The 25,923-nt window shown below is 43.1% G+C and overlaps 1 protein-coding gene across 4 annotated transcripts in view; it reads right to left on the bottom strand.

Moving 5' to 3' along the window:
* uspl1 (ubiquitin specific peptidase like 1) overlaps positions 1-25,923 on the bottom strand; it is a 504,778-nt gene that overhangs the window by 121,321 nt on the left and 357,534 nt on the right. For 3 of the 4 annotated variants that reach the window (XM_060908539.1, XM_060908537.1, XM_060908538.1), the window contains 4 exons: positions 17,997-18,147; positions 17,589-17,711; positions 16,365-16,986; positions 16,168-16,278 (listed from right to left, as the gene is read on the bottom strand). In XM_060908539.1, coding sequence (XP_060764522.1) covers positions 16,168-16,278; positions 16,365-16,986; positions 17,589-17,711; positions 17,997-18,122 — 982 coding nt within the window. In that variant the 5' untranslated portion in view covers positions 18,123-18,147. Of the gene's footprint in view, positions 1-16,167; positions 16,279-16,364; positions 16,987-17,588; positions 17,712-17,996; positions 18,148-25,923 lie in introns of those variants that run through there. The other variant, XM_060908540.1, reaches the window with a different exon arrangement.

Raw genomic sequence — 25,923 nt, 5'->3', positions numbered from 1 at the left:
AAGCACTGTGAACCCCTCACCCTCAACACTGGTCCCCCCCCCCCCCAAGGATGCATTCTGAGCCCTTTGCTGTACTCCCTGTACACTCAGGACTGTATGGCCACTTCAGACTCTAACACCATCATTAAGTTTGCTGATGATGCAGCTGTGGTGGGACTCATCTCTAATAATGATGAGTCTGCCTACCGGACCAAGATTAAATATCTCGCGGACTGGAGTGAGAACAACCTCACACATCAGCAAAATGAAGGAGCTGATAGTGGACTTTAGCAGGAAGCAGCGGAAGGACCTCCAACCCATCTGCATCAACAGGGCCCAGGTAGAGAGAGTGGACAATTTCAAATACCTGGGTGTCCACATCTCACAGGACCTCTCTTGGTCCTGTCACACCAACACCCTGGTTAAGAAAGACTGCCAGCGCCTCTACTTTTTAAGGAGACTGAAGGACTTCAAACTCCCACTCAGGGTACAAAGGAACTTTTACTCCTGCACTATTGAGAGTGTCCTGAGTGGGAGCATCACTAACTGGATGGGAAGCACCACCAGGAGAGATCAGCTGGCTCTCAAGAGACTGGCTCACTCTGCTGAGAGAACCATCAAGACCACCCTCCCTAACCTACAGGACATTTATTCTAACTGCTGCAGGGACAGAGCCAGGAAGATCGCCAGCAACCCCAGCCACCCAAATAATAGATTGTTCTCCCTGCTGCCTTCAGGGAGACGCTACCGACAGCTGAAGGCCAACACTGAGAGGATGAGGAGGAGCTTCTTCCCTCAGGCCATCAGACTGTTGAACTCTTCATAATGATAATAAGGTACACTACTATGCACTACTGCACTTTAAGGACTCGTAACCACACAATCACCACATCTCTGCCATGTTTCCACTTTAATGTAGTTTTAGAGAAAATTTTCCCCTTTATTTCTATTGTTTTTAATTTATCTTATCTATATATTTTTATACCCTCAACGACCTAAGGTACATAAGAATTTCACTGTAATTGCTTGTAATTATATGTGACAAATAAAACTTGAACTGAACTAGATAAGATGAATCAAAACAACTAAAAGTCAACAGCACAAAAAGGCTACCCTGACTATACAGTTATAGTGAGCTGTAATAACTTCCTGTTTCACGAGTATCCAGGTCTTTAAAGGGGTTTCCGTGGATCTTTGTGAATGATTTACCTGGAAAAGATCGGGGAGGATTGATAATCGAGCGGCCATGGTTTGTTTACACCTGGTACTAAAACTTGTAGCTTTGCAGACACATACAAAAAGCCCAAAAATACCTACTTACACAGGCATAAACAATACAGGCTTTATCTTGTTGTGTCTTGATCTTTAACCTCGCCACATATACAGTGGTGCTTGAAAGTTTGTAAACTCTTAAGAATTTTCTATATTTCTGCATAAATATGACCTAAAACATCATCAGATTTTCACACAAGTCCTAAACAAAGATAGAGAGAACCCAGTTGTGTGTGCAATTGGTCTTAAGTGATCAATCTCATTAAATCATACCATTAATTTTGGTGTGTAATAATAAATTGTCAAACAGCTAAATTATGGTATATTCCAAATTATTATGATCACCACTGATGCAGCAATAATGTATTACTTACCGTATTACATAGACACTACAGCCAATAGCATTCATATACACTTGGGTGAAGGCAATTTGGAGTTCTTTGAGATTGTGTGACTTCAAGGATACAGTAGCAACACAGACAGACAAGCACAGTTTAACAGAATAATTGAATTATAACAATGATACTAAATGGGTAATAGCAGTTGAATACATTCAATATGGTCAGCAGCAACATGTATACACAAGGCATAAACAGTGAGGTAGTACTTGAGCGCGCGCGCGCGTGTGTGTATGAGAGGGGGGAAGCGAGGGGATAGATAGAGGGGGAGACAGAGTTTGAATGTGTGCGCGGGAGGATGCGCTGTAAAGTTTGGAATGTTATCTAAGGTGTTGGGGGCAGGTGAAAAATCACCTCGTGGTTTCTTGAGACAAAGGAATTCGTTGTGGTTGTTAATCCACTACACTATAACATTACCAAATCCACTGAAATCTTGATGAGGTCAAAATGTGTGTAATAATGAAATTAAGGGATGTTAGAAAAGAGCATGCAACAACCTATCTATTAAGACAACGGAGAGAGCAATGTAGAACCACAATGATCAACTCGACACTGTGTCTACAGTGTGCACAATTAAACAGTTTGAGTTTAAATTCATACTACTTCATAAAGCTAATTCCTAAGACTAGTTTGCCCAAATGCCAGCCTTACTTCCAGTATCGATGTCCCGAAGTTCCACGGAATTTCGGGTGCTCGCGGAGGCTCACAGAAAGTTCGTGGATCATTTCTGTGGAAGCGCAGAGAAGTCATTGATCCGACGCTTCGTCGTTCATGAGGAAAAGTCTCTGATGATAATGTGCACAGCAATTAAGTCAGAAGGAATCCGGTCGCTTCTAACTTTTAATTAACTGCTTGGGCTGCAGTCGTAACATTACTTATAATAAACAAATAAAACCGGTTGTAACTCAGTGAGACGGCGCAACTTGGGTACTCTTTACCGTGGCCAGTGGTAAATACGAAAGCACGCCAAGTCCTTTTTCTTGCAAGGCAGACGTCTTGATTTTGGATGTTCTGATGAGCGGGTATCTCTTTATGTCTGTATGATACGAAGTCCACAGAGCGAGAGAGGAGGAGTTGAGGATGACCGGGTCACTTATAGAGTCGGTCACGTGACGTGACGTAATCATGGACGCCGTGACGTAGGTCATCGCGGAAGTTAGTTGATGGGATTTGTAGTTCTAGACGGGGACTGTGACTGTCCCTACACAGTTAAAGAAATGAAACAAAAATATTATACTTTGTCATTTATTATTTATTCAGAAAATGGTCCAAGATTACATCTGTGAGTGGCAAAAGTATGTGAACCTTTGCCTTCAGTATCTGGACTCATGAACATTAGCCAATGTGAGAGAGGCCTTCAGTTGCTTAGAAGTTACCCTGGGGTCCTTTGTGGCCTCGCTGACTACTACACGCCTTGCTCTTGGAGTGATCTTTGTTGGTTGACCACTCCTGGGGAGGGTAACAATGGTCTTGAATTTCCTCCATTTGTACACAATCTGTCTGACTGTGGATTGGTGGAGTCCAAACTCTTTAGAGATGGTTTTGTAACCTTTTCCAGCCTGATAAGCAACAATGCTTTTTCTGAGGTCCTCAGAAATCTCCCTTGTTCATGCCATGATACACTTCCACAAACACGTGCTGTGAAGATCAAACTTTGATAGATCCCTATTCTTTAAATAAAACAGGGTGCCCACTCACACCTGATTATCATCCCATTGATTGAAAACACCTAATTTCACCTTCAAATTAACAGCTAATCCTAGAGGTTCACATACTTTTGTCACTCACAGATATGTAATATTGGATCATTTTCCTCAATAAATAAATTACCACGTATAATATTTTTGTCTCATTTAACTAGGTTCTCTTTATCTACTTTTAGGACTTGTGTGAAAATCTGATGTTTTAGGTCATATTTATGTAGAAATATTGACAATTCTAAAGGGTTCACAAATTTTCAAGCACCACTGTAAGAAGTCGCACGCCTCCTTGCTTTTCCAGGTTTTCATCCATTTATCAGTGTAAAAGGATGTCTGTAGCACCAGGCAAGTTTGAGATGTCAGGGATCTGAAAGGATGGATGATTTTCCAACTCTCAGGAAAACTCCTTAGATAGCATGTAAGGATCAGTCCCTTTGCAAAGAGCAACTTTCTGAAGGCATCTTGACTGTGCATTAGCCTCTAAATCGCGAAGAGCCAGAGACAGTTTCACTAGCGCTTAAAATAATTGCATCCAAATTGGTTCGCCTGACCACCACTTCATTCACCAGAAGTAAACTCGCAGGCAAAAGTCAAGTAACTGAATACAACCTATAGAAAAGCTCTTAGAGCTGTGAGGTCAATGTATCTCTTCACCCTAATCAATGATTAAAACCAATTCAAGAGTCTTATTCAAAATTAACTAGGAATAAGACCACCACAGAAATATGCACACCTTCAAGATATAGTTGTGACAACCAAGCCTTTTTTCAATGGAAAGACTGAAAATATCAGGTCAAAACCAAACTTAATTCAAAGACAGACTGACCATCCGATAAGTAACCCTATAGATAACAATATAACCATCAGATCAACACTTAATGTATTCTGATTACAGAGACTGAACTCATTTCCTCATCAAAATCTTCTTGTGTACTAGATCCCTTACCTACACAATTCTCTGAGCACATAATACCAGAAGCAAATCAAACCTCTTCTTAAATAAATTTTCCCCTTAGCACTGGATTTGTACCTAAATCCTTTAAAAAAGTAGGAGGAGTTGCCAAACCCCTACCTTTAAATAAACAAACAAATGAACAAACAAACCACTGACCTCAACCCCTGCCAGCTGCCCAATATCAAATCAAACCACCTTTTTCTCAAAGATCCTACAAAAAGCTGTGGCACAGCAGTTAAGCTCATACCCACAGAGGAATGACATTCATGAAATGCATCAGTCAGGGTTTAGGCCTCATAATAGCGCAGATAGGAGCATTGGTTAAAGAGTATATTACCTACTACTGGCCTCTGATCAGGGTTATGTCTCCTTTCTTGTGTTGCTTAACCTTAGTGCAGCTTTTGACACCACCGATTGTGTGATTTCCCTTGACAGACTAGAAAATAAATCGCTGGAGTTAAGGGAACTGCCCTCTCCTGGCTCAGGTCTTATTTGAATAATTATCATCAGTTTGTTGATGTAAATGGTGACTTTATGCATACTAAGGTAAGGTTTGGTGTTTCATGAGGTTCTGTCTTAGGCCCACTGCTTTTTTCCCCCCCTTTACATGCACTACCTCTGGGTAATATTCATAAGCATGGTATTAGGTTCCACCATTATGCTAAGGACATTTGTATATTTCAGCAAAGCCAGATGAGAGACACCAGCTTAATAAAACTGAGGAATGTGTAAAGGACATTTGACACTGGATGCTTATTGACTTCCTTCTACTTAACTCTGACAAGACAGAAGTACACTGCAACCCTGCTATAACAGTCTTACTATGAACCAAGTCTTTAAATCACGGGGAGTTGAAATGTTTAAAAAATAAATAAAATAATAATAATAATAATAATAAAAAAACCACCACCCCCTCCTCCTAGAACTGTCACCTTATTGTGGTGGAGGGGTGTGTGTGCTTGAATGATCCTAGGAGCGATGTTGTCGGGGGCATTACGCCCCTGTTAGGGTTTCCCAAGGCAGACAGGTCCTAGGTGACAGGCCAGACTAAGAGCAGCTCACCAAACCCCTTATGGAAATTAAAGAACACAATGACCGTGACGTCGCCGGGTATGGCGCAGCCGGGGCCCCACCCTGGAGCCAGGTCCGAGGTTGGGGCTCGTATGCGAGTGCCTGATGGCCAGGCCTTTGCCCACGGGGCCCGGCCGGGCTCAGCCCGAAGCGGTGACGTGAGCCAGACCTCCTGTGGGTTCACCACCCACAGAGGTAGCCGTAGGGGGCCGGTGCAGTGTGGATCGGGTGGCAGTCGAAGGCAGGGGCCTCCACAACCTGATCCCCGAACACAGCGGCTAGCTGTTGGGACATGGAATGTCACTTTGCTGGGGGGGGGGGGGGGCTAAGCTTGCGCGGGAGGTTGAGAGGTACCGGCTAGAGATAGTCGGGCTCACCTCCACGCACAGCTTGGGCTCCGGAACCCAGCTCCTTGAGAGGGGCTGGACTCTCCACTTCTCTGGAGTCGCCCACGGTGAGCAGCGGCGGGCTGGTGTGGGCTTGCTTATAGCTCCCCAGTTCAGCCGCCATGTGTTGGAGTTTACCCCAGTGAACGAGAGGGTCGCCTCTCTGCACCTTCGGATCGGGGAGAAGGCTCTTGCTGTTTGTGCCTACGGGCCGAATAGCAGTATAGAGTATCCGGCCTTCTTGGAGTCCCTGGGAGAGGTACTGAGAGGTGCTCAGACTGGGGACTCCATTGTTCTACTGGGGGACTTCAACGCTCACGTGGGCGAGGACAGTGACACCTGGAGGGTAGAGGTCTGCGCGGGTTGGATTTTTCAGTCCCGCTCCCGCCCGCATTGTGCAGTCCCGCTCCCGCCCGCCATATTTTGTCCCGCTCCCGCCCGCAAATCCCGTATGATGCAGACGTTCGCGTTATTTCTCAGGAAAGTTCTTGTCTTGATACAGCGTGATGGTGCCCCACCCCCTACTTTGAGTGGATTTGAGCATAAATATCTACAGCTCACGTTCACGTTTGTTATTATTTACCTTGTTTCTGAATTCAGCATGTAGTGCCTCTAATAATAATAATTAGTGCTGTCAAGCGATTAAAATATTTAATAGCGAATCGCACATTTTTGTCACATGAGAAACCATTGTAATTCTCTGATCAGCATAAAAAAGTGAATGGGCTTGCTTTGTACCAATGTTTTTTTTTTTTATTGCAAAGCAGAGCTAGCAAGAGAACCATGAGTGAAGTGATTTACTGCTTGAGTTAGTCTACAACTCTAATCAGAGAGACAGGTTACACAGTGACAGTAGGCTTGACATGCTTGATTATAATATAAAGTACACTATTAACTTTAAGTTGTTCGTTGATAAATATCGCATTGAATCTGATCTTTACTGTTTCAGCTCACTTAACACATTTTGTACTTTTACACTTTCTGCCTGTTGATGCGTCGCGCTGTCCAATCAGAGGCGGCCAAATTTGCATATTACAGGAAGGATTTCTGGGATAGCATTGAGTTTACAGACGCTGTCTTCTTAAAACTAAATAAATATTTAAAAAAGAGCCAAATGAGCCAGTCTTTTGAACGGCTCTTTTCAAAGAACGGATCACAAAGATGCGGATCCCATCAAAGAGCCATAAATCCCATCTCTACTAGTTTCAAAAGCTTATGAAAAATCTACATGTCACAGAGCGTTAATCTCGCGATAAAAAAAATTATCGCCGTTAAAATTGAGTCAAGTTAACGCGATAACGCGACATTTTTTACAGCACTAATAATAATAATAATAATAATAATAATTAAAGCCGCAAGCGGCCTCGACGGGCCCTCGCGCCAGTGGCCAAGGGGGGCGGGGGCATGCGTCCCCGCGAAAAACCTTCCACAGCTTCTTCGGCAAGAGACATTACACCCACAATGGCGACAAAGCACAGAATTGGACACATGGCAACAATAGGGTCTCGCACTGTACGGTGCTCGGGGCCTAATAATAATAATAATAATCCTTCAAAAACAATAGGGTCTCGCACTGTACGTTGCTCGGGCCCTAATAATAATAATAACTAGAAACTATATGCCAAGCAGGCACCTTAATGCGAGAGGCAAAAATCACAACACGTTAGGGGGCGCTATAGAGGCCCTGAGGCCCGCCTGGATCTGGGCTTCTGGTTCTCAGTAGCGGTGGCAGTCTAAGAAAAAGGAGCCAAATTTCGTGCGTTGTCGACCATGGCAAGCGCCCCAATAAGGGTCTTGTACAGAGTTTGCTTGCCAAGGTTGACAAATCAGAAGCTGCAATATCATGTCTGCCATAACCAGCACCCCCAGGGGCGAAAGTGCACAAAATTTGGCGTATATGTCAGGGGAGCTATGAAGAGTTTGCGTATGAAGTTTGATGACAATTGAGTAAATAGAAGATGAGATATAGATTTTTGAAGAATAAATTTTTTGGTTTTTCCCATGTCAGTAGGTGGCGCTATGCCGTACATGAGCGATTATGAGTTGGAAAAATAAGTGTCTACAACAGCAACGTACTATCACAAGGTAGTGGTGTGAAGGAAAAGCATTATGGAATTATTAACCAAAAACCCGTTTTGGAGCAACTGCGTCGGCCAAAAACAGCGCCCCCCATGGACGAAAATGCCCAAAATGTGGTATACATGACATGGGAGGTAGTAAGAGGGTGGCCGTGAAGTTTGACCAAATTTGAGGAAAGATTGGATTTTTTGCCCAAAAATAGCGCCCCCAGTGGCGAAATATCACAGAAATTGGGTAACATGTCAGAAGCCCAATGAGTGATTTGCGTGTGAAGTATGAGCAGTTTTGAGCAATTAGAAGATTTATGAATTTTTAAGCATGTAAAATTTTGAAGTGAAAATTGATTGACGTATAACTTCTGAACGGTTGATCCTACGTGAAACGTATTTAGTAACTTTTGTCAGCCATGTCTGTAGATGATGTGGATCAATTTTGGTGACATTCCTATGAACGGTCTAGGAGGAGTTGCGCCGTCTTCGTGGCCATGCATTTCGCACAAAAGTGAAATTACCTCACTTCCTGTTGGGCGTGGCTAATGCATTGGCATTACATTTTTGTCCGGCTTAGTGAGATACATATGCGTACCAAATGGCATGCCACTACTACAAACTATATGGCAGCCAGGCACCTTAATGCGGGAGGCCAAAATCACAACGACTTAGGGGGCGCTATAGAGGCCCTGAGCCCCGGCCAAGTTTGGGCTTTTGGTTCTGAGTAGCGGTGGCAATTCTCGGAACTGGTGCCAAATTTCGTGCGTTTTCGCCCATGGCAAGCGCCCCGAAAATGGCCCAACAGCGGAGAAAAATAAAGAAGAAGAAGAAGACGGAAGAAGAAGAAGAAGAATAGTGAACTCTTACAAGAACAATAGGGCCTTCGCCCATTCGGGCTCGGGCCCTAATAATTAAAAAAAAAAGACAGGTGAGCATGTAATTCCAAGTGGAAATTTGGTATATTTATTGTTCAGCCATACAAAACATTAGGCTAACCCAGTTTACATTTGTTAAGCATTTCTAACTAGAATATCCTATAGAATACCCTATAAGCATAGCATATGTATATAAATGTTATAACAAAACACAGTCCTAGCCTACAACAACCAAAAAAAAAAAAAAAAAAAAACAGTATAGGCTACTGTAGCCATTATAGGGCTATGGTTGCACATTTCTAAAACTATTTGGGCTTGAGCCTCCGTGCAAGTGTTAAACTCAATATAACATAGCTGACCTTGTTTGAATATGAATAAGGAAAACGATTAAATCAAACACGTAAACGAAACAACTAAGCCTATTGCTTAGGCTGTCGGGTTCTTTGAACAGCTATGGAGAAACAGCAAATTGTTCACTGTTGAGGGCTTCAACATACTGCGCCTTTCCTCCATTATGCGACCACATATGCTGAACGCGCGCTCGGATGGTGCGCTGGAACCTGGAATGGCCAGTACATGCCGTGCCAGTTTCGCAAGTGTGGGAAAGTCATAGCAGTGATTTTTCCACCACATCAGGATATCTTTAGATTGGTGTGATTCGGATCCAATGAGTTTCACTTTCAGATAATCATCAATCTCGGAGTTTAAAGACTTCGATTCAGCACCCGTAGCACCGACATCCTCCCATTCCTCAAACTCATGAAAAGTGACCTTTTTAGGTGGAGGTGGCTCTGCGCTTTCATCAGTTTGGACATCAAACCCCAACTCCTCGGTCATCTCTTTCACAGCTTCCGTCACGTATTGTCTTTCATTTGCATTGATCATCCTAAGATTTCAGGACTCTTGACTTTTTAAACGGTAAATGTACCTCTTTTTAAAGCAGCACTTACTTTTGAAGCACTGTGAGATTCAGTAAAGGAGCTCTGCTCTTCTGCCATGATCGGAGATCTCAAACACGGAAGAGGAAAGGAATTGAGAAACGAACAAGAGTTATTTATCCTCTCCTGGATCAGAATCAGAATTCTGATGACCAGCTCATCTAAGGTGTCATTGAGGCATCATGTTAGTGTGGGTCACTGGAGGCTGGGTGTGAACGGCGAGTCATTAGAGTGATCAAAGGATTTCCCGTTAGGGTGATCAATGGCAAATTTAAGATGCCATTCCTCACTCAATCTGGTAATCTGACTCTCTCTGCAAATTTAGGCATCTTAAAATGTTTTTATTAATGCCAAATAAAATATCCAGCACAAATTATATATGATAGACATAAATTAATAATTTATAAATTTTATTTCAAACACGTTTTTAGTTAGCAGGACTGCAGCTCATCACCGCTCCCGCCACATATGTGCACTCCCACTCCCGCCCGCATATGTGCACTCCCGGTCCCGCCCGCGCCCGCAATGAGCTTTTAAAATTTGTCCCGCGCCGCACCGCTTTGCGGCGGGTCCCGCAGGACTTCCGCGGGAGTGCAGGGCTCTAGTCCATAACGAACACCATGTTCGAGCATAGGGGTGTCCATAAGTGCACGTGGCTCCAGGACACCTTAGGTCGGAGGTCGATGATAGACTTTGTCGTTTCATCTGATCTCCGGCCCCATGTCTTGGACACTCGGGTGAAGAGAGGGGCTGAGCTGTCAACTGATCACCACCTGGTGGGGAGTTGGATCCGCTGGCGGAGGAAGAAGCCGGACAGACCTGGCAGGCCCAAACGTATGGTGAGGGTCTGCTGGGAACGTCTGGCCGAGCACTCTGTTGGGGAGGTCTTTAACTCCCACCTACGGGAGAGCTTCTCCCAGCTACCAAGGGAGGCGGGGGACATCGAGTCTGAGTGGACCATGTTCTGTACCTCCATTGTAGACACGGGTGTCCGGAGCTGTGGCGGCAATCCCCGAACCCGGTGGTGGACACCAGAAGTAAGGGATGCCGTCAAGCTGAAGGAGTCTTATCAGGCCATGTTGGCCTCCGGGACTCCTGAGGCAGCTGACGGGTATTGGCAGGCCAGGCGTGCTGGAGCTCAGGCAGTTGCGGAGGCAAAAACTCGGAACTGGGAGGAGTTCGGTGAGGCCATGAAGGAGGACTATCGGTCGGCCTCGAAGAAATTCTGGCAAACCGTCCGGCGCCTCAGGAGGGGGAAGCAGTACTCTGCCAACACTGTTTACAGTGTGGGTGGGGAGCTGTTGACCTCGACTGGGGACATTGTCAGGTGGTGAAAGGAATACTTTGAGGATCTCCTGAATCCCACCATCACATCTTCCACAGAGGAAGTGGAGGCTGATGACTCAGAGGTGGATTCATCCATTACCCAAGCCGAAGTCACTGAGGTGGTTTGCAAGCTCCTTGGTAGCAAGGAACTGGGGGTGGATGAGAGCCGCCCTGAGTATCTCAAGTCTCTGGATGTTGTGGGGCTGTCTTGGCTGACACGCCTCTGCAACATCACGTGGCGGTTGGGGACAGTGCCTCTGGAGTGGCAGACCGGGGTAGTGGTCCTTCTTTTTAAGAAAGGGGACTGGAGAGTGTGCGCTCCAATTATAGGGGAAATCACACTTCTCAGCCTCCCAGGGAAGGTTTACTCCAGGGCACTGGAGAGGAGAATTCGGCCAACAGTCGAACCTCGGATCCAGGAGGAACAATGCAGTTTTCATCCTGGTCGTGGAACACTGGACCAGCTCTATACCCTTCATAGGGTGCTCGAGGGTTCATGGGAGTTTGCCCAACCAGTCCACATGTGTTTTGTGGATCTGGAGAAGGCATTTGACCATGTCCCTCATGGTATTCTTTGGGGGGTGCTTCGGGAGTATGGGGTTCGGGGGTCTTTGCTAAGGGCTGTCCAGTCCCGGTACGAACAGAGCAGGAGTCTGGTTTGCATTGCCGGCAGTAAGTCAGACCTGTTCTCAGTGCATGTTGGACTCCAGCAGGGCTGCCCTTTGTCACCGGTTCTGTTCATAATTTTTATGGACAGAATTTCTAGGCGCAGCCAGAGGCTGGAGGGAATCCTGTTTGGGAACCACAGGATTTCATCTCGGATTTTTGCGGATGATGTCCTGTTGGTTTCTTCAAACCAAGACCTTCAGCATGCACTGGGACCGTTTGCAGTCGAGTGTGAAGCGGCTGGGATGAGAATCAGCACCTCCAAGTCTGAGGCCATGGTTCTCGACCGGAAAAGGGTGGCTTGCCCTCTCCAGGTTGGTAGAGAAGTCCTGCCTCAAGTGGAGGAGTTTAAGTATCTCGGGATCTTGTTCACGAGTGAGGGAAGGATAGAGCATGAGATCAACAGGCGGATCGGTGCAGCCTCCACAGTGATGCGTTCGCTTTACTGGTCTGTCATGGTGAAGGAGCTGAGCCAAAAGGCGAAGCTCTTGATTTACCGGTCGATCTACGTTCCGACTCTCACCTATGGTCATGAGCTTTGGGTTATGACCGAAAGAACAAGATTGCGGATACAAGCGGCCAAAATGAGTTTCCTTCGCAGAGTGGCTGGGCGCTCCCTTAGAGATAGGGTGAGAAGCACAGTCACTCGGGAGGGGCTCGGAGTACAGCTGCTGTTCCTCCACATCAAGAGGAATCAGCTGAGGTGGTTCGGGCATCTCTTTCGGATGCCTCCTGGAGGCCTCCCTGAGCAGGTGTTCCAGGCATGTCCCCCCGGGAGGAGGCCCCGGGGAAGACCCAGGACACGCTGGAGGGACTATGTCTCTTGGCTGGCCTGGGAACGCCTCGGTGTTCTTCCCGAGGAGCTGGCCGAGGTGTCTGGGGAGAGGGAAGTTTGGGCTTCCATGCTCAGACTGCTGCCTCTGCGACCCGGCCCAGGATAAGCGGATGAAAACGAGACGAGACAAACCCACCCCACAACTGACACTTTCATGTGCGCACAAGCACCATGTGGACTATTTACAATGCACTGATTCCGGATTACAGTGCAATCACAGTGCACACTTATAAAGACTTACAGACTTGGTGAAAATGTGTGCGCTGTACCTACTGTTTCACATTACCAAGCCTTGTATCTGTGTATTACCTTTCTGGTTTTGACTTGTGTATTTAGAATCTGACAGTCTGTGCCTTGCTTCGCCATTGCCCATGTCCCAACCCTACCTTTGCCTTACGTTTTTGAACTGTTTGCCTGCCTGTTTGGAAAAACACTCTTCCTGCAATTACATCCGGTCACTTGCCTGCTTACATGACACAGAGTCATGCGCTCCTCTTCCTACAAGAGGCAAACAATAAGTAGTCAAGTCTGCAGTCAATTTAACATGTTAATGCCATAAAACAAATGCTTAACAAGCCTAGCTTAGGTGTCAATTATCAAGAATGGTGATCAAAGGCTCGATAAAGGAGAACAAGACTGCTGATCCCACTAAAAAACAAGGACCAGCAGCATTTTAACCCCCCCCCCCCCCCCCCCATGGTGCAACACAAGTGCCATCTGTGATTTGCAACACATGAATGAACTGAATTGTGAAGATTTAGAAACCATAGTGAGTCAGTGGGTGGACACTGACAACGATATACCAGTAACCTTCGTCATTTTCACATATAAAGCGAGTGTTTGATGCGACAAGTCGGTCCATTTCAGTATTATGAACTTTTTGGTATAATAAACTATTTGGACATCCCCCAAGGAGTTCATTACAGCAGGGTTGCAGTGTACTTGTACTAGAACCACATGCAGCTAGAAGTAACCCTGAATGGTCTCTGTTTCACCATATCCAGAAAATACCTTGGCGTGATTGACTCCAGTCAGTCATTTGAAATTCATGTCAGTAATGTTACGAGGATAGCGTTCTTTCATCTCAGAAATATTGCCAAAATAAGAGGTCACTGCATGATGCAGAAAAACTAGTTCATGCTTTGTTACCTATATGTTGGATTATAATAATGCCTTACTGTCTGGATGTTCTAGCAAGTGCAACAAGCTCCATTTAATCCAAAATGCAGCAGCGAGAATCCTTACTGGAACCAGAAGATATGGTTGCATCACTCCGAGCTTATCCACACTGTATTAGCTCCCAATTAAAATTTGCATTGGTTATTAAAAACACTTATTAATCTACAAAGCATTGAATGGTCTTCCACCACAGGTCCTGAGCAAACATCTCAAACACTTTCAATGGAGTTAAGGTCAGGACTCTGTGGTGGCCAGCTTGTGTGTGAAATTGATTTCTCATGCCCCCAAACCACTTTTTCAGAATGTGTGCCCAATGAATCTTGGCATTGTTGTCCTGAAAAATACCCATGCCATCAAGGAAGTTTAAAAAAAAGAAAAAAAAAATCCATTGATAGAATAACTTGATCATTCAGTAAATTCAAGTAGGCAGCTGATTTCATTTTATGGAGCACTTGCATGTGATGTCACAGCCGATCCAGATTGTGACAGACGCCATCTTGTCGGTCAAACGCCATATTCCGCCTTCTACTTCTGGTTCAACTTCTGCTTTTACTTCTACCTTTTCTTCTGGAAAACCCTACTATATACAATTCTACAATGGCTGCGGCTACAAGCTCTCCCTACCTGTGCACGTTTATGTTTTTTGTGTGTATTTTTGCGTGTTGTTCGTCTGTACCAGACTTCAATATCCACTACAACCGTATGGACTTACTGGACATTGGTTTCCAGCAGAAAATGACGGTTTGTAGCGATTTCCATCGCATGCACAACATTCCGGACGAGGAAAAAAAAAAAAAACATTCCGGACAAGATAGCAAGACCAGCAGGGTCTCCATGGATTGTTATCGGAAGCAAAGCGAAGGAGGCGGTGCCGGGAGCGGAAGCAAAAGCGAGGCTGCAGAGCCGGCCTGTTGACTAAGCTCAGAAAACAGCCACTCAAATCTCCACTGCCAAGCCTCTACCTCTCCAATGCCAGATCCATGTAAACAAGACGGACGATTTGGAATTACCTTATTCTATTCTATAATCGGCTGGTCAGTGCTATACTCAATACTTAAGTGACTTACCCATCCAATAAGGATTCTTGTTTACAAGATGCCACATCTGAGTTGCTGACAAATCCTGAATTTCTGTAAAGATAACTGTCCAGAGATTTATAGGCACGCAGTGCTTCACCACTGAACAGCGAGGGAAAGTTAATGAGGTAATTATACACGTCCGGGTATTCCACCTCTGGCAGTTCAAAATCTGGTCGTGAAAACTCCGTCCGGTAAGCCATAAGGGTCACAAATCTGTAGATCGTTTATTTTAGACATATCTCTAGTTATCTGTTCATTAGAAAAATGAGCCGTGTAGTCCGTCGGTTGAAATTGATCCATTCTGTACACGAGTGCAGCAGTATTCAGCGGTGTTTTTGACTGACAAGATGGCGGTTGTGTACTTTCCGGTCACATGACTGCAAGATCTCTTTAGCCACAATGTTGTGGAGCTTCAACCTGACCAATTGGAGCAACCCCAGATCACCCCCTGCCTCCAGAGGCTTGTACAGTGACCACTATGCATGATGAGCATCACTTCACATGCTTCCCTTCTTACCCTGATAGGCCCATCACTCTGGAGTAGGGTAAATCTAGGTTCAGACCATGACCCCCCCCCCATTGCTCAGGTCCTATCTTCTACATCTTTAAGTCGGTAAAAGTCATTCAAAAATCATACCAACTATACCTTTATGCTCTCAAGGCAAATTGAAATCTTTTCATTTGATTACCCTCACTAATAACCAGTTTTCATATGGCAACATAGCTGTTTAGTCCCAAACCTGAGAACCCTCATTACATAGTGCATATGGAAATACTTATTTTCACTAATCAATATAGCCGTGAAGTCTACTGTTGATTTTTTACGATTCAACTTCAAATGGTTTAAGTGATCTCCAATCACAGTTAGTCAAGATTCCCCCCAACCACATTTCTTCCACGAAGCTGACAGTTATCACCATCCTTTAACACCACGCTGAACAGTTCTTAGCCCAATCTCTACAATTTCAACAGTCTCCTTAATTGAAAAATTTGACCTCTCTGAAGTGCAGTAACATCTTTTCCACAACCACAGGATGTCTTCCAACATGGCTGCTTAATAAATGAAAAGCTCTCTCACTGCATCAGTTACAGTTAAAAGAATCGTTGCCAGATGAAACATGTTAATCACAGCAGTTATTATTCAAATCAAAGGCTCTTATCCATTTGCTAATTTAAGTCTAAACTGGGGCTTTTTTTGCCAGACAAAGAGTGAGTGAAATAAATAAGTTAGTCTCTCCCCCTCCCCCCAATTAAACACCATTGTGGTAGCAATGGGAGTAATGCTCTCAAATAAGGGAATCATGAAAATACAGCATTAACAAATGAACACCAGAATTGCAAAGCATAGCACAAATATTTCAATACATTTGATGTACTCCAATATAGAGTTTCCCTTTAAGTCACAAACACTGAACACAGCCCAGTAATGGTTTTCTTACCCAATTCACACTGAAGCTTTGGCTGGAGGAACCGGAAGGCAGACATCCGAAAGGCTTCCAGCTCGTGCTCTACTTTCTGCAGGTCATCAGAAGGCACTCGTACAATGTTATCTATTGGAATGAAAAGAAATGTGTACACAGGTACCACATCGGGCCAAATTATTACCCAAACACAGTTTTAATACAAGTCCACTAACCATGGCACTGTTGCTCCTTGGCTTTCATATGTGCATATGATTTCTTGTACGTTGCACACAAGTTCTTGACAGTATAATTTTTGCAGGGGAAATTGTCAGTCAAGCATACATTCTCACAAGAAGCTTCTGCAAGTATCCTAGAGTGTACAAGTGCCACAAGCAATGAATCTAACCAACACAAGTTATCCTTATTTCTCCAAAACAAATGCTGCTGAGTAGGTACCATCAAACCTTGCACAGTTACATCCATTGGGGGTACCTCTGATATTTTGTCCTGACTGCTAGATACAGGAACTTTGATTTGCATATCAGACAATCCTGAATCCCCACTAGTGACATGAAAGGCCTCCGTACTCTGGTCAGCGTTCTCAAATTCATGCTGCTTCTTGAGATCATTAATTAACAGTCCCTTCTCAATTGACTTGGCAAACACTCTGCAATCACCAGCATCCACATTAGACACAATATCCAGATCCTCTTTCTTCCAACGCTTGGGAGAAAGATTAGGGTTTTTGTACTCTGATGCGAGATAAAACTTCCTCTTGCACCCTTCTATGTCCTGAGATGAAGAAAGGAATCCACGGATATTGTCCAATGGCCTGCTAACTAAAGGAAAGAGACACTGGATAGGCAGCCAAAAAAAAAAATTGCAGAAATGTTATTATTCAGTGAATCCAATAATATGCTGTAGATTATTTGCAGAGTATAGCATATTTGTAATGCTAAACATTTTATTTATTAGATGTTATGTATTAGGTGCTGGGCCTGCTATAGATTCTGGGTTCTATGACTAAATCAGAGTAGAATTATGAATGTCTCCAAGTACGGAACAGACCATTTTAATCAGTTTTTATTGATCATTGAAGATAAAACAGACTGGGGATAAATAATCCACAATAAATTGCAATTGCACTGACAAACTATACAAATGGCCAGGGGTGATGGAACAGAGACTGCTAAGCAATAAGCAACAAATATTTGTCTCGTCTTTTATGAAGAACCTAATCTTGGGCTATACATTTTCCTAACTGCTGTTACAGGATAATTCAGCTCCAGTCCCAAAGCATAAAATTTTTTAGGTACTGTATTTTCTAATGTGCTACAAATACTGAAAAATAAATGTGAAAAATTTAATCCAACTTATGTCACAAATCTATATTTCCCACCATGATATGTAATGCACACAGATTGAGAAAACACTCAGTGATATGTGATGCAGCTTACCAGTGGACTAGTACAGAGCATGATGGACTCTTTAAAGTTGAATGCGTATGAGCGAAGAACATTTATTTGTCCTTTTGCGGAACACCAAGGGCAGGCTCCACTTACCACTCCTCGATTCTCAGCCTTAAGAACACAATATAATGACTAAGAATATAGTAAAAACATTTATGCAACATCAACAACCCACACCTTTTAGTAATAGAAAATTAGAATCATTACCACTCCTAGTGTATGACAAACTTTTCTGTAACTTTCGCCTTTTACAAAGATTTCCTTTTTTTTTTTTTAATAAATACTTTTGTACGTGACTTGAGTAAGAATGGTGTGTCCAATATATGATCAAATCTGTAAACACATTAATAGCAGCTTTGCACATGTGACAGTAGGGGAGAACAGAGCACAACTGACATTTCCCAAATACCCTGCCAGCGCTGGGCTTGGCACACTTAGACCACAGCCTTCACCGTTCATTGGTATTTCACTCCATTCACTGCTACTCCATTGATGATCTTGCCATGAACTCCACATCAGCATGAAGTGGTGTACATTTCCTCACACCCTAGAACAAGAAATATAATTCTCTTAAACATTTTAATTAGAAAGAAGACAAATTCTTCTAGCATCCAAAAAGTATCCGTCAAGTGAAAAATTAAACTAGACATGCCCAAGAAAACAAAAGCAGCAGGAGATCTGTATTCCATACACCATTAAAGGAATAGAAAATGTAAAGTAAATACATGCATGGGTTGGTAGCTTGTAATATTGAGAGCCTATAAGAAAAGTTTCAGGCATGTTTGACCATTTATGACCATTTATGGAGAAGTAAGACACCTCCTTCCCTCCACTAGTCTGGGTGCTCACCTTAGGCAAGTGTCAGTACACCCCTGCCTCCCTCACTGGGGTTACGGTATGTATGTTCACAAACCTGGTGAACACCCACTGCCAGTTCAAATAGTCAATTTGGCTGTAGTTCTGGCAAAGTTTGAGTAGTGCTTCCTACGTTATCCTCTTGTTAGAGGAAGAAGCTACTAACGCTGCTTGCATCATACAATAGGGGCGTAGGAAGGATACTTCCAGCTCGACCCACAGTATTCACTTGAGGCATGGCATCCCATGTGAATTAATAGCTTTGTTAGACAACCACTATGGATACACCAGATATAATTAATCCTATACTTCCAGCTCCGGGAGTGAGCAGGAACTCTGCCGGCAACACTGAAGCTAGTCAATCTTCGAATCAACAGAATGACAACGTTTCCGCAAACCATGTTTCGTGGGGGGGAACCGTTCGAGAATAGCAGATGTTTGCAGGCCCTTTTGTGTTGTAAGAAACCATTATACATGGGGACATACAATGCAAACACTAAGAGACGACAACAGAGCCATGGAACTAGAGCAATGCAATCATCATCAAGGCATTGAAATACTGGGAGTGCAAGAACATCGCATCATCCATAACAACCCCATCGAGATTAGAAAGATTGGTTCCAGCTAGAGCCCTGCACTCCCGCGGGACCCGCCGCAAAGCAGTGCGGCGCGGGACAAATTTTGAAAGCTCATTGCGGGCGTGAGTGCACAATGCGGGTGCAGGCGGGAGCGGTGATAAGCTGCAGTCCCGCTAACTAAAAACGTGCTTAAAATAAAATTTATAAATTATTAATTTATGTCCATCATATATAATTTATGCTGGATATTTTATTTGGCATTAATAAAAACATTTTAAGATGCCTAAATTTGCAGAGACAGTCAGATTGCCATTGATCACCCTAACGGGCAATCCTTTGATCACTCTAATGACTCGCCATTCACACCCAGCCTCCAGTGACCCACACTAACATGATGCCTCAATGACACCTTAGATGAGCTGGTCATCAGAATTCTGATTCTGATCCAGGAGAGGATAAATCTCTCGTACGTTTCCGATTCCTTTCCTCTTTCGTGTTTGAGATCTACGATCATGGCAGAAGAGCAGAGCTCCTCTACTGAAGCTCACACTGCTTCAAAAGTAAGTGCTGCTTTAAAAAGAGGTACATTTACCATTAAAAAGTCAAGAGTCCTGAAATCGGACATTTGGAAATCATTCTCACTCGTGTACGACGCGGAGGGAAATCAGCTGCCCTTTGCTTGCTGTGATAAGTGCCAAAAGGTTCTGACATACTAGGATATTCTAGTTAGAAATGCTTTACAAACGTAAACTGGGTTAGCCTAATGTTTTGTATGCCTGAACAATAAATATACCAAATTTCCACTTGGAATTACGTGCTCGCCTGTCTTTTTTTATTGTTTATTATTATTATTATTAGAGAGACACTGACGAAGGCAACAGCCGAAACGTTTGTCTCCTTCTGCTGCTAAAAACAACTGAAAAGAAATGTAACTAAAAGAATAAGTTCAAGAGTGCGATCCATCTCTCCTTTCACACTAATTATTCATAGGAGACGCACCACGGGAGAGCGCATACTTAAATGATTAGCCTACTTAAATAATAATAATAATAATTATTATTATTATTATTATTATTATTATTATTATTATTAGATCTACATGTTGCCATTTCAACATTCTGAATTCAGAAACAAGGTAAATAATAACAAACGTGAACGTGAGCTGTAGATATTTATGCTCAAATCCACTCAAAGTAGGGGGCGGGGCACCATCACGCTGTGTCAAGACAAGAACTTTCCTGAGAAATAACGCGAACGTCTGCATCATGCGGGATTTGCGGGTGGGAGCGGGACAAAACATGGCAGGCGCGGGCGGGAGCAGGACTGAAAATCATAATTCTTTGCGGGAGCAGGACTGCACAATGCGGGCGGGGGCGGGACTGAAAAATCCGACCCGCGCAGACCTCTAGTTCCAGCTATTTGATTACATCTTCAGGTTGGAGAAATGATGCGTCGTGGCTCAGGTGGATAAGGCGCCATACCATAAATCCAGGGACCCGGGTTCGATTCCGACCCAAGGTCATTTCCCGATCCCTCCCCGTCTCTCTCTCTCTCCCGCTCATTTCCTGTCTCTGCACTGTCCTATCCAATAAAGGTGAAAAAAAAAGCCCCAAAAAATCTTTAAAAAAAAAAACACCAGATTCCAGGTATTGGAAGAAGAGGGAAATGGGGTGAAGTATGGAAAGTTTGTCAAAGCCAACAGACAAGCTATGGAAGAATGCCTGCCCAAGAAAACAAAAAGATTCCTCAGGTCATCACATTCACAAGTGGTTACAGCCCGCCAGGAAGCACTGGTGGCACAGAATCAGTATGAAAACACCAATACTGAAGAGGGTAAACAAGCCTGGTCTCAAGCACTAAGAAATCTATATAAAGTGTATAATCAAGTGAGAGAAGCGGAACTTGAGGCACGAATACAAACATACATTGAGGCAGCCTGTGGTGCTCAGAAATACGGTGAGGCATGGAGGACAGTGAATGAGATTACTGGTAGGAAAAGAGCTAAAGAAGGTCAAGTAGCGGGAACGAGTTAGCACATGGTTTTCCCCATTTCAAGAAACTCCTCGGCAATTCTCAAGAAGTAGAAGACCCAGACAAAGAAGTTCCAATCATCTTTGAAGACCTTGAGACCAGCGATGACCTGTTCTCTATAGAAGAGTTTAGGAAAGTGAAATCTTCATTAAAAACCGGGAAAGCAGCTGGTCTGGATGACATACCACCTGAAGTATTCAAGTCATGTGACTTTGACAACATGTGTCTAGACTTCTGCAATCAAGCTCTGATCAATGATCAGAAACCTGAACTATGGTCCTTTATGAACATCATCCCTGTCTCAAAATCTGGAGATTTGTCAAAGACCGACAACTACAGGGGGATCAGCCTGATTTGCATAATAGCCAAAATGTATAATCGGATGATTCTAAATCGAATCAGGAGTAACTGACATCCGACTCAGAGTAAACCAGAATGGTTTCCGCCCCAAAAGATCTACAGTGGCCCAAATACTAACACTCAGAAGAATAATAGGAGTTAAAGCTAATAACATCAAGGCTGTCTTAACCTTCATTGACTTCAAGAAAGCATTTGACTCAATACATCGAGGTAAAATGATACGCATTCTGAAAGCTTATGGGATTCCATCAAACCTACTACAAGCAATTGAGAAAATGTATACAAACACAAAGGCCAAAGTCATCTCCCCAGATGGAGTTACAGAGATGTTTGACATCACAACTGGTGTGCTGCAGGGCGATACATTAGCTCCTTTTCTGTTCATAATTGTGCTAGACTATGCTATGAGAAAAGCTATGACTGGGAAGGAAGATGATCTGGGATTTACTATCACCCCCCGAAGATCTAGAAGACATCCTAAAGAAGTACTGGCCGACTTAGACTTTGCAGACGACATAGTGCTACTATCAGATGAGATTGAACAAGCTCAGGAATTACTGCCAAGAGTAGAAAATGAATGTAAGAAAGTAGATCTTGGTCTGAATGCTAAGAAAACAAAATCGCTAGCTTACAATATTGAAGATCCAAGAGCATTGCACACAGCAGATGGCACTGAACTTGAATGGGAAGACGACTTCAAATACCTAGGGTCTTGGGTCGATAGCTCAGAAAAAGACACCAGCATTAGAAAAGCGCAAGCCTGGAAAGCCTTGAATGGTATGAAGGAAATATGGAGGTCCAATATGAGTAGAGAATTGAAAACCAGATTCTTCATAGCCACCACTGAATCAAATCTTACTCTATGGGTGTGAGAGTTGGACCTTGACAGAAGCGCGGGGGGGGACCACCGCTAAATGGGACATACACTAGAATGCTACAGAAAGCCTTAAACATTCACTGGAGCAGTCATACATCGAACCAATGACTTTATGCAGATCTCCCGGCAGTCAGTGACAAAATCGCTTCACGTAGACTTCAACTTGCTGGTCACTGCTTTCATCATCCAGAACTGAGTACCCACAAACTGGTTCTCTGGGGTGTCCACACATGGGCATCGTAATAGAGGAAGACCAAGGACCACATATGTGGATACTCTAAAAAGGGACACTGGAACATCAAGCACTGGAGAGTTGGCTTCCCTGATGACGGTTGGGGATGTCTGGCGAGAGCATGTGGTTTCCCGCCTTCAGGCGACCTAGTAGTAGTAGTAGTAGTAGACCATTTATGAGAAAGTTGCGAGCATTTTTGTATCGCTAGTCTAATGCCATCAGTAGGCTGCCATGCTGCCTGTTGATAGGGCGATGCGTGACATCATTTGGGTGCAAGGCTGTGTCACTCTTCAGTACTGAAGGGGCAAAGCGAAAGGCCTACTAAGGTGACAGTGTCAATTTTTTTACTATGCATCTGAAATAGTGTATTAACGAGCTGCAACCCTGACTAATGGGCAAATCTGAACTCTTTACCAGTAAAACGAGGCTGAAAGTATGTGTTATACTACTCGTTAGCATGTTTAGCATGCTCTCGACTCATTCATGAAAAACTTGAGGTCACCAGGCTAGCCTACCGTAACAGACAGTCCAACCTCCACGGCAATGCAGAAAGAGGGCAAACAAACACTGCTTTACTATACAGGATTCATGTGAACATTACAGCAGGATGCACTTGTACGAAAAAAGGCGGAAATATTGCCAGAAACACCCGAGCTGCTGGTGTGGTATGGATTTATTTGGTCAAATTTCATACATGTAAAAGATACATATAAATAGCACTGAGGATAACACAAAGTATAAAATACACTTATTTCCAAATGTGGTCCTCTTGATAACAGCAGGAAACAAAATATAAAAAAGATACAATAATAAATTGACAATTGTATAAACAGTGAGTCATAAACAAAAAAAATATGCGCCACCACAGAATTAAACTAGATTACAGAAACAGCACCAAAATGATTAAAAGTTAGTGTCACACACACCATAAAACTGGGTTTGGAATTTACTCCATAAACACTGTTTTCACCTGTTCAACTAGATTGCAGTGATCGAGGTAGGCTATTCCACAAACAAATTCCTGTATACCTAAAAGAACTCCAAATGGTTTCCGTAAAGTGTGACGTCACAACACACGGCCATATTCGACAAAATGGACCATAGCGCCAGCGACATTTCTTCACCGATTTCCTCAAGTATTTCAGACAATGACATGAATAACGATCCTGATAAGCATTACCATGTCAATTGGCTACACACATGGACAATATTTATAGAGTTGTTTTAGTCAGTCACTACCAAGGCTTTTTTGACAACACTAAATGAAAAGCAAGAAACCTGTCATAAAATAAACATCAAGCTGCTTAGCTGCATCAGCAATTATTATGTTTATGCCCAAAGGAACTCAAAATAACATTACGCTTAATAAAAAGTTAGGAAAGCCATGAAAAAAGTGTTTTCTTACCCTTTGAACTTCTCTTTTGTGGACTACTGACCGTGTTGTCTCATTTGTCTTGTCCGCTCTTTGGCCAAAGATTGTGGAAATCGGATCTGGATTCAGCACTGGCTTGTACGGTATTCCTAATGCCCAGTGCATCAGAGTTGAGTGAAATAATTTTCTTCAAAATGTTCCAAGCACACGAGCTGTGAATGTGCCATTTTTACACCTGAAGGACCTGTCAGCCTGTAAGAGGTCTGTCCCTGTGCGGCAAATAGCATTTATCTATTACCTTCTTACCTTTTTGTATTTTGGGAATTGATGCAAGCTAGTTTTTTCACTTCTGCCATTGTTGCATCCTCAGGTAATGTTCACATGAATCCTGTACAATAAAGCAGTGTTTGTTTACCCTCTGAGGTGCCATGGGGGTTGGACTGTCTACTACGGTAATTACGGTAGGCTAGCCTGGTGACGTGTTAAAGCTGTTCATGAATGAGTCGAGAGCATGCTAAGCGTGCCAACAAGTGCTTATGCTGCCAAGAATGTGGAAAAACTTGCACGCTTGCCTCTAACATATTTGAGTAAGTCAGATTATATACAGATCTGTTTGTAGGTAATCTAGCAAGGTTACAGTCTGCAGAATGAGGCCGTCACGGCAGCACTACTTGTACTGGGGATATAAATATGAAAAAGTTGCCTCCCTCCATTCAGTCACATAGGAGTACATCAGCTGTTCACTATTCCCTCACTGTTTATCAACATCAGTATTATCTTTCCCCTTTTTTGCTAGAGAAATGGAATTTCAATTTTTTTTCATATAAACTTAATGAAATAATCTCCAGCCAGGGGCAGCTTCAAGTCTTACTATGTGGAGCTTCCATGTCTTGCACCCAAATGACGTCAGAACATTGCTGGAAACCATCAGGGGGATTTTTCTGATTGGTTAAAATATTTTCAATGGCGGCCTCTATGAAATCATCCATCCTGCATAGAAACTGACTTTTGGAGATGGAGGTCTTAGCTGTGTGAGCTCCTTATTTTCAATTATTCACATGAATTAGATGATGATATCTATCTTAATGTATTTTAAAAATGGGTTCTCTTTTAAGATGCTTTGCCGGGGTTTTTTGGCTGTATTTTGATATTTTCAAGAAAAACTAATTTAAAAGTCCACTTTGTGCAACCAGATTAAATGCAATTACATTAAGATTACTCTCATACACATGGATACATACACATCTGACATGAAGTGTGTATATATTTAACAGTTATTCCACGATATTGATTTGGCTATGAGCCATATACGATGAAATTGAGTGGAATAACAAACATTCTATCCACATTCACTGGATTTTGAGAAACAGTATTTTTGTGCAAATTCGATAAACTTTAGACAAAACATCTGACAAAATAATTTCCGCTTAGAATGTAAACAAACCGGCAAAATGACTCTAGCAATTTGTGAAAAATGCTATAATAATTTGAGGAGAGAGGGGATACATTCTTCCCATCAAATACTATTATTCCATATTTTCTTGTTTTTTTGGAATTTTGATTTCATCCTCAGTCAGTTCAGTAACACGAGCCACCATTTTCTTCTTTAGGGTTTTTGGTAGTTTGGCACCACTGACTGGGCTGGAGTGTTGAACAGGAGATATTCGGGGGGGATTTAAAAAAATAAATATATTATTTATATATATATATATATATATATATACACACACACACACACACACACACACACACACACACACACAATATATATATATATATATATATATATATATGCGCCATTTTCGTTTCTTTTAAATACTTGGTGATATCTGACTTGACGTATTCCTCCATTTTGTTTTTCTCACCTCACAGAGTATGGGATAAGGTTCTTATGCTGGAATGTAGTGTTTTCCTTTCTCCAAACCTGACGCTTCTCATTTAAACCAAAACGTTCTTTTTTTGGTCTCATCTGTCCACAAAACATTTTTCCAATAGCCTTCAGGCTTGTCCACATGATC

Source organism: Neoarius graeffei, chromosome 25 (assembly GCF_027579695.1).
Source record: "Neoarius graeffei isolate fNeoGra1 chromosome 25, fNeoGra1.pri, whole genome shotgun sequence".
Lineage (NCBI taxonomy): Eukaryota > Metazoa > Chordata > Actinopteri > Siluriformes > Ariidae > Neoarius > Neoarius graeffei.
This window is presented reverse-complemented; position numbering and strand designations above follow the sequence as displayed.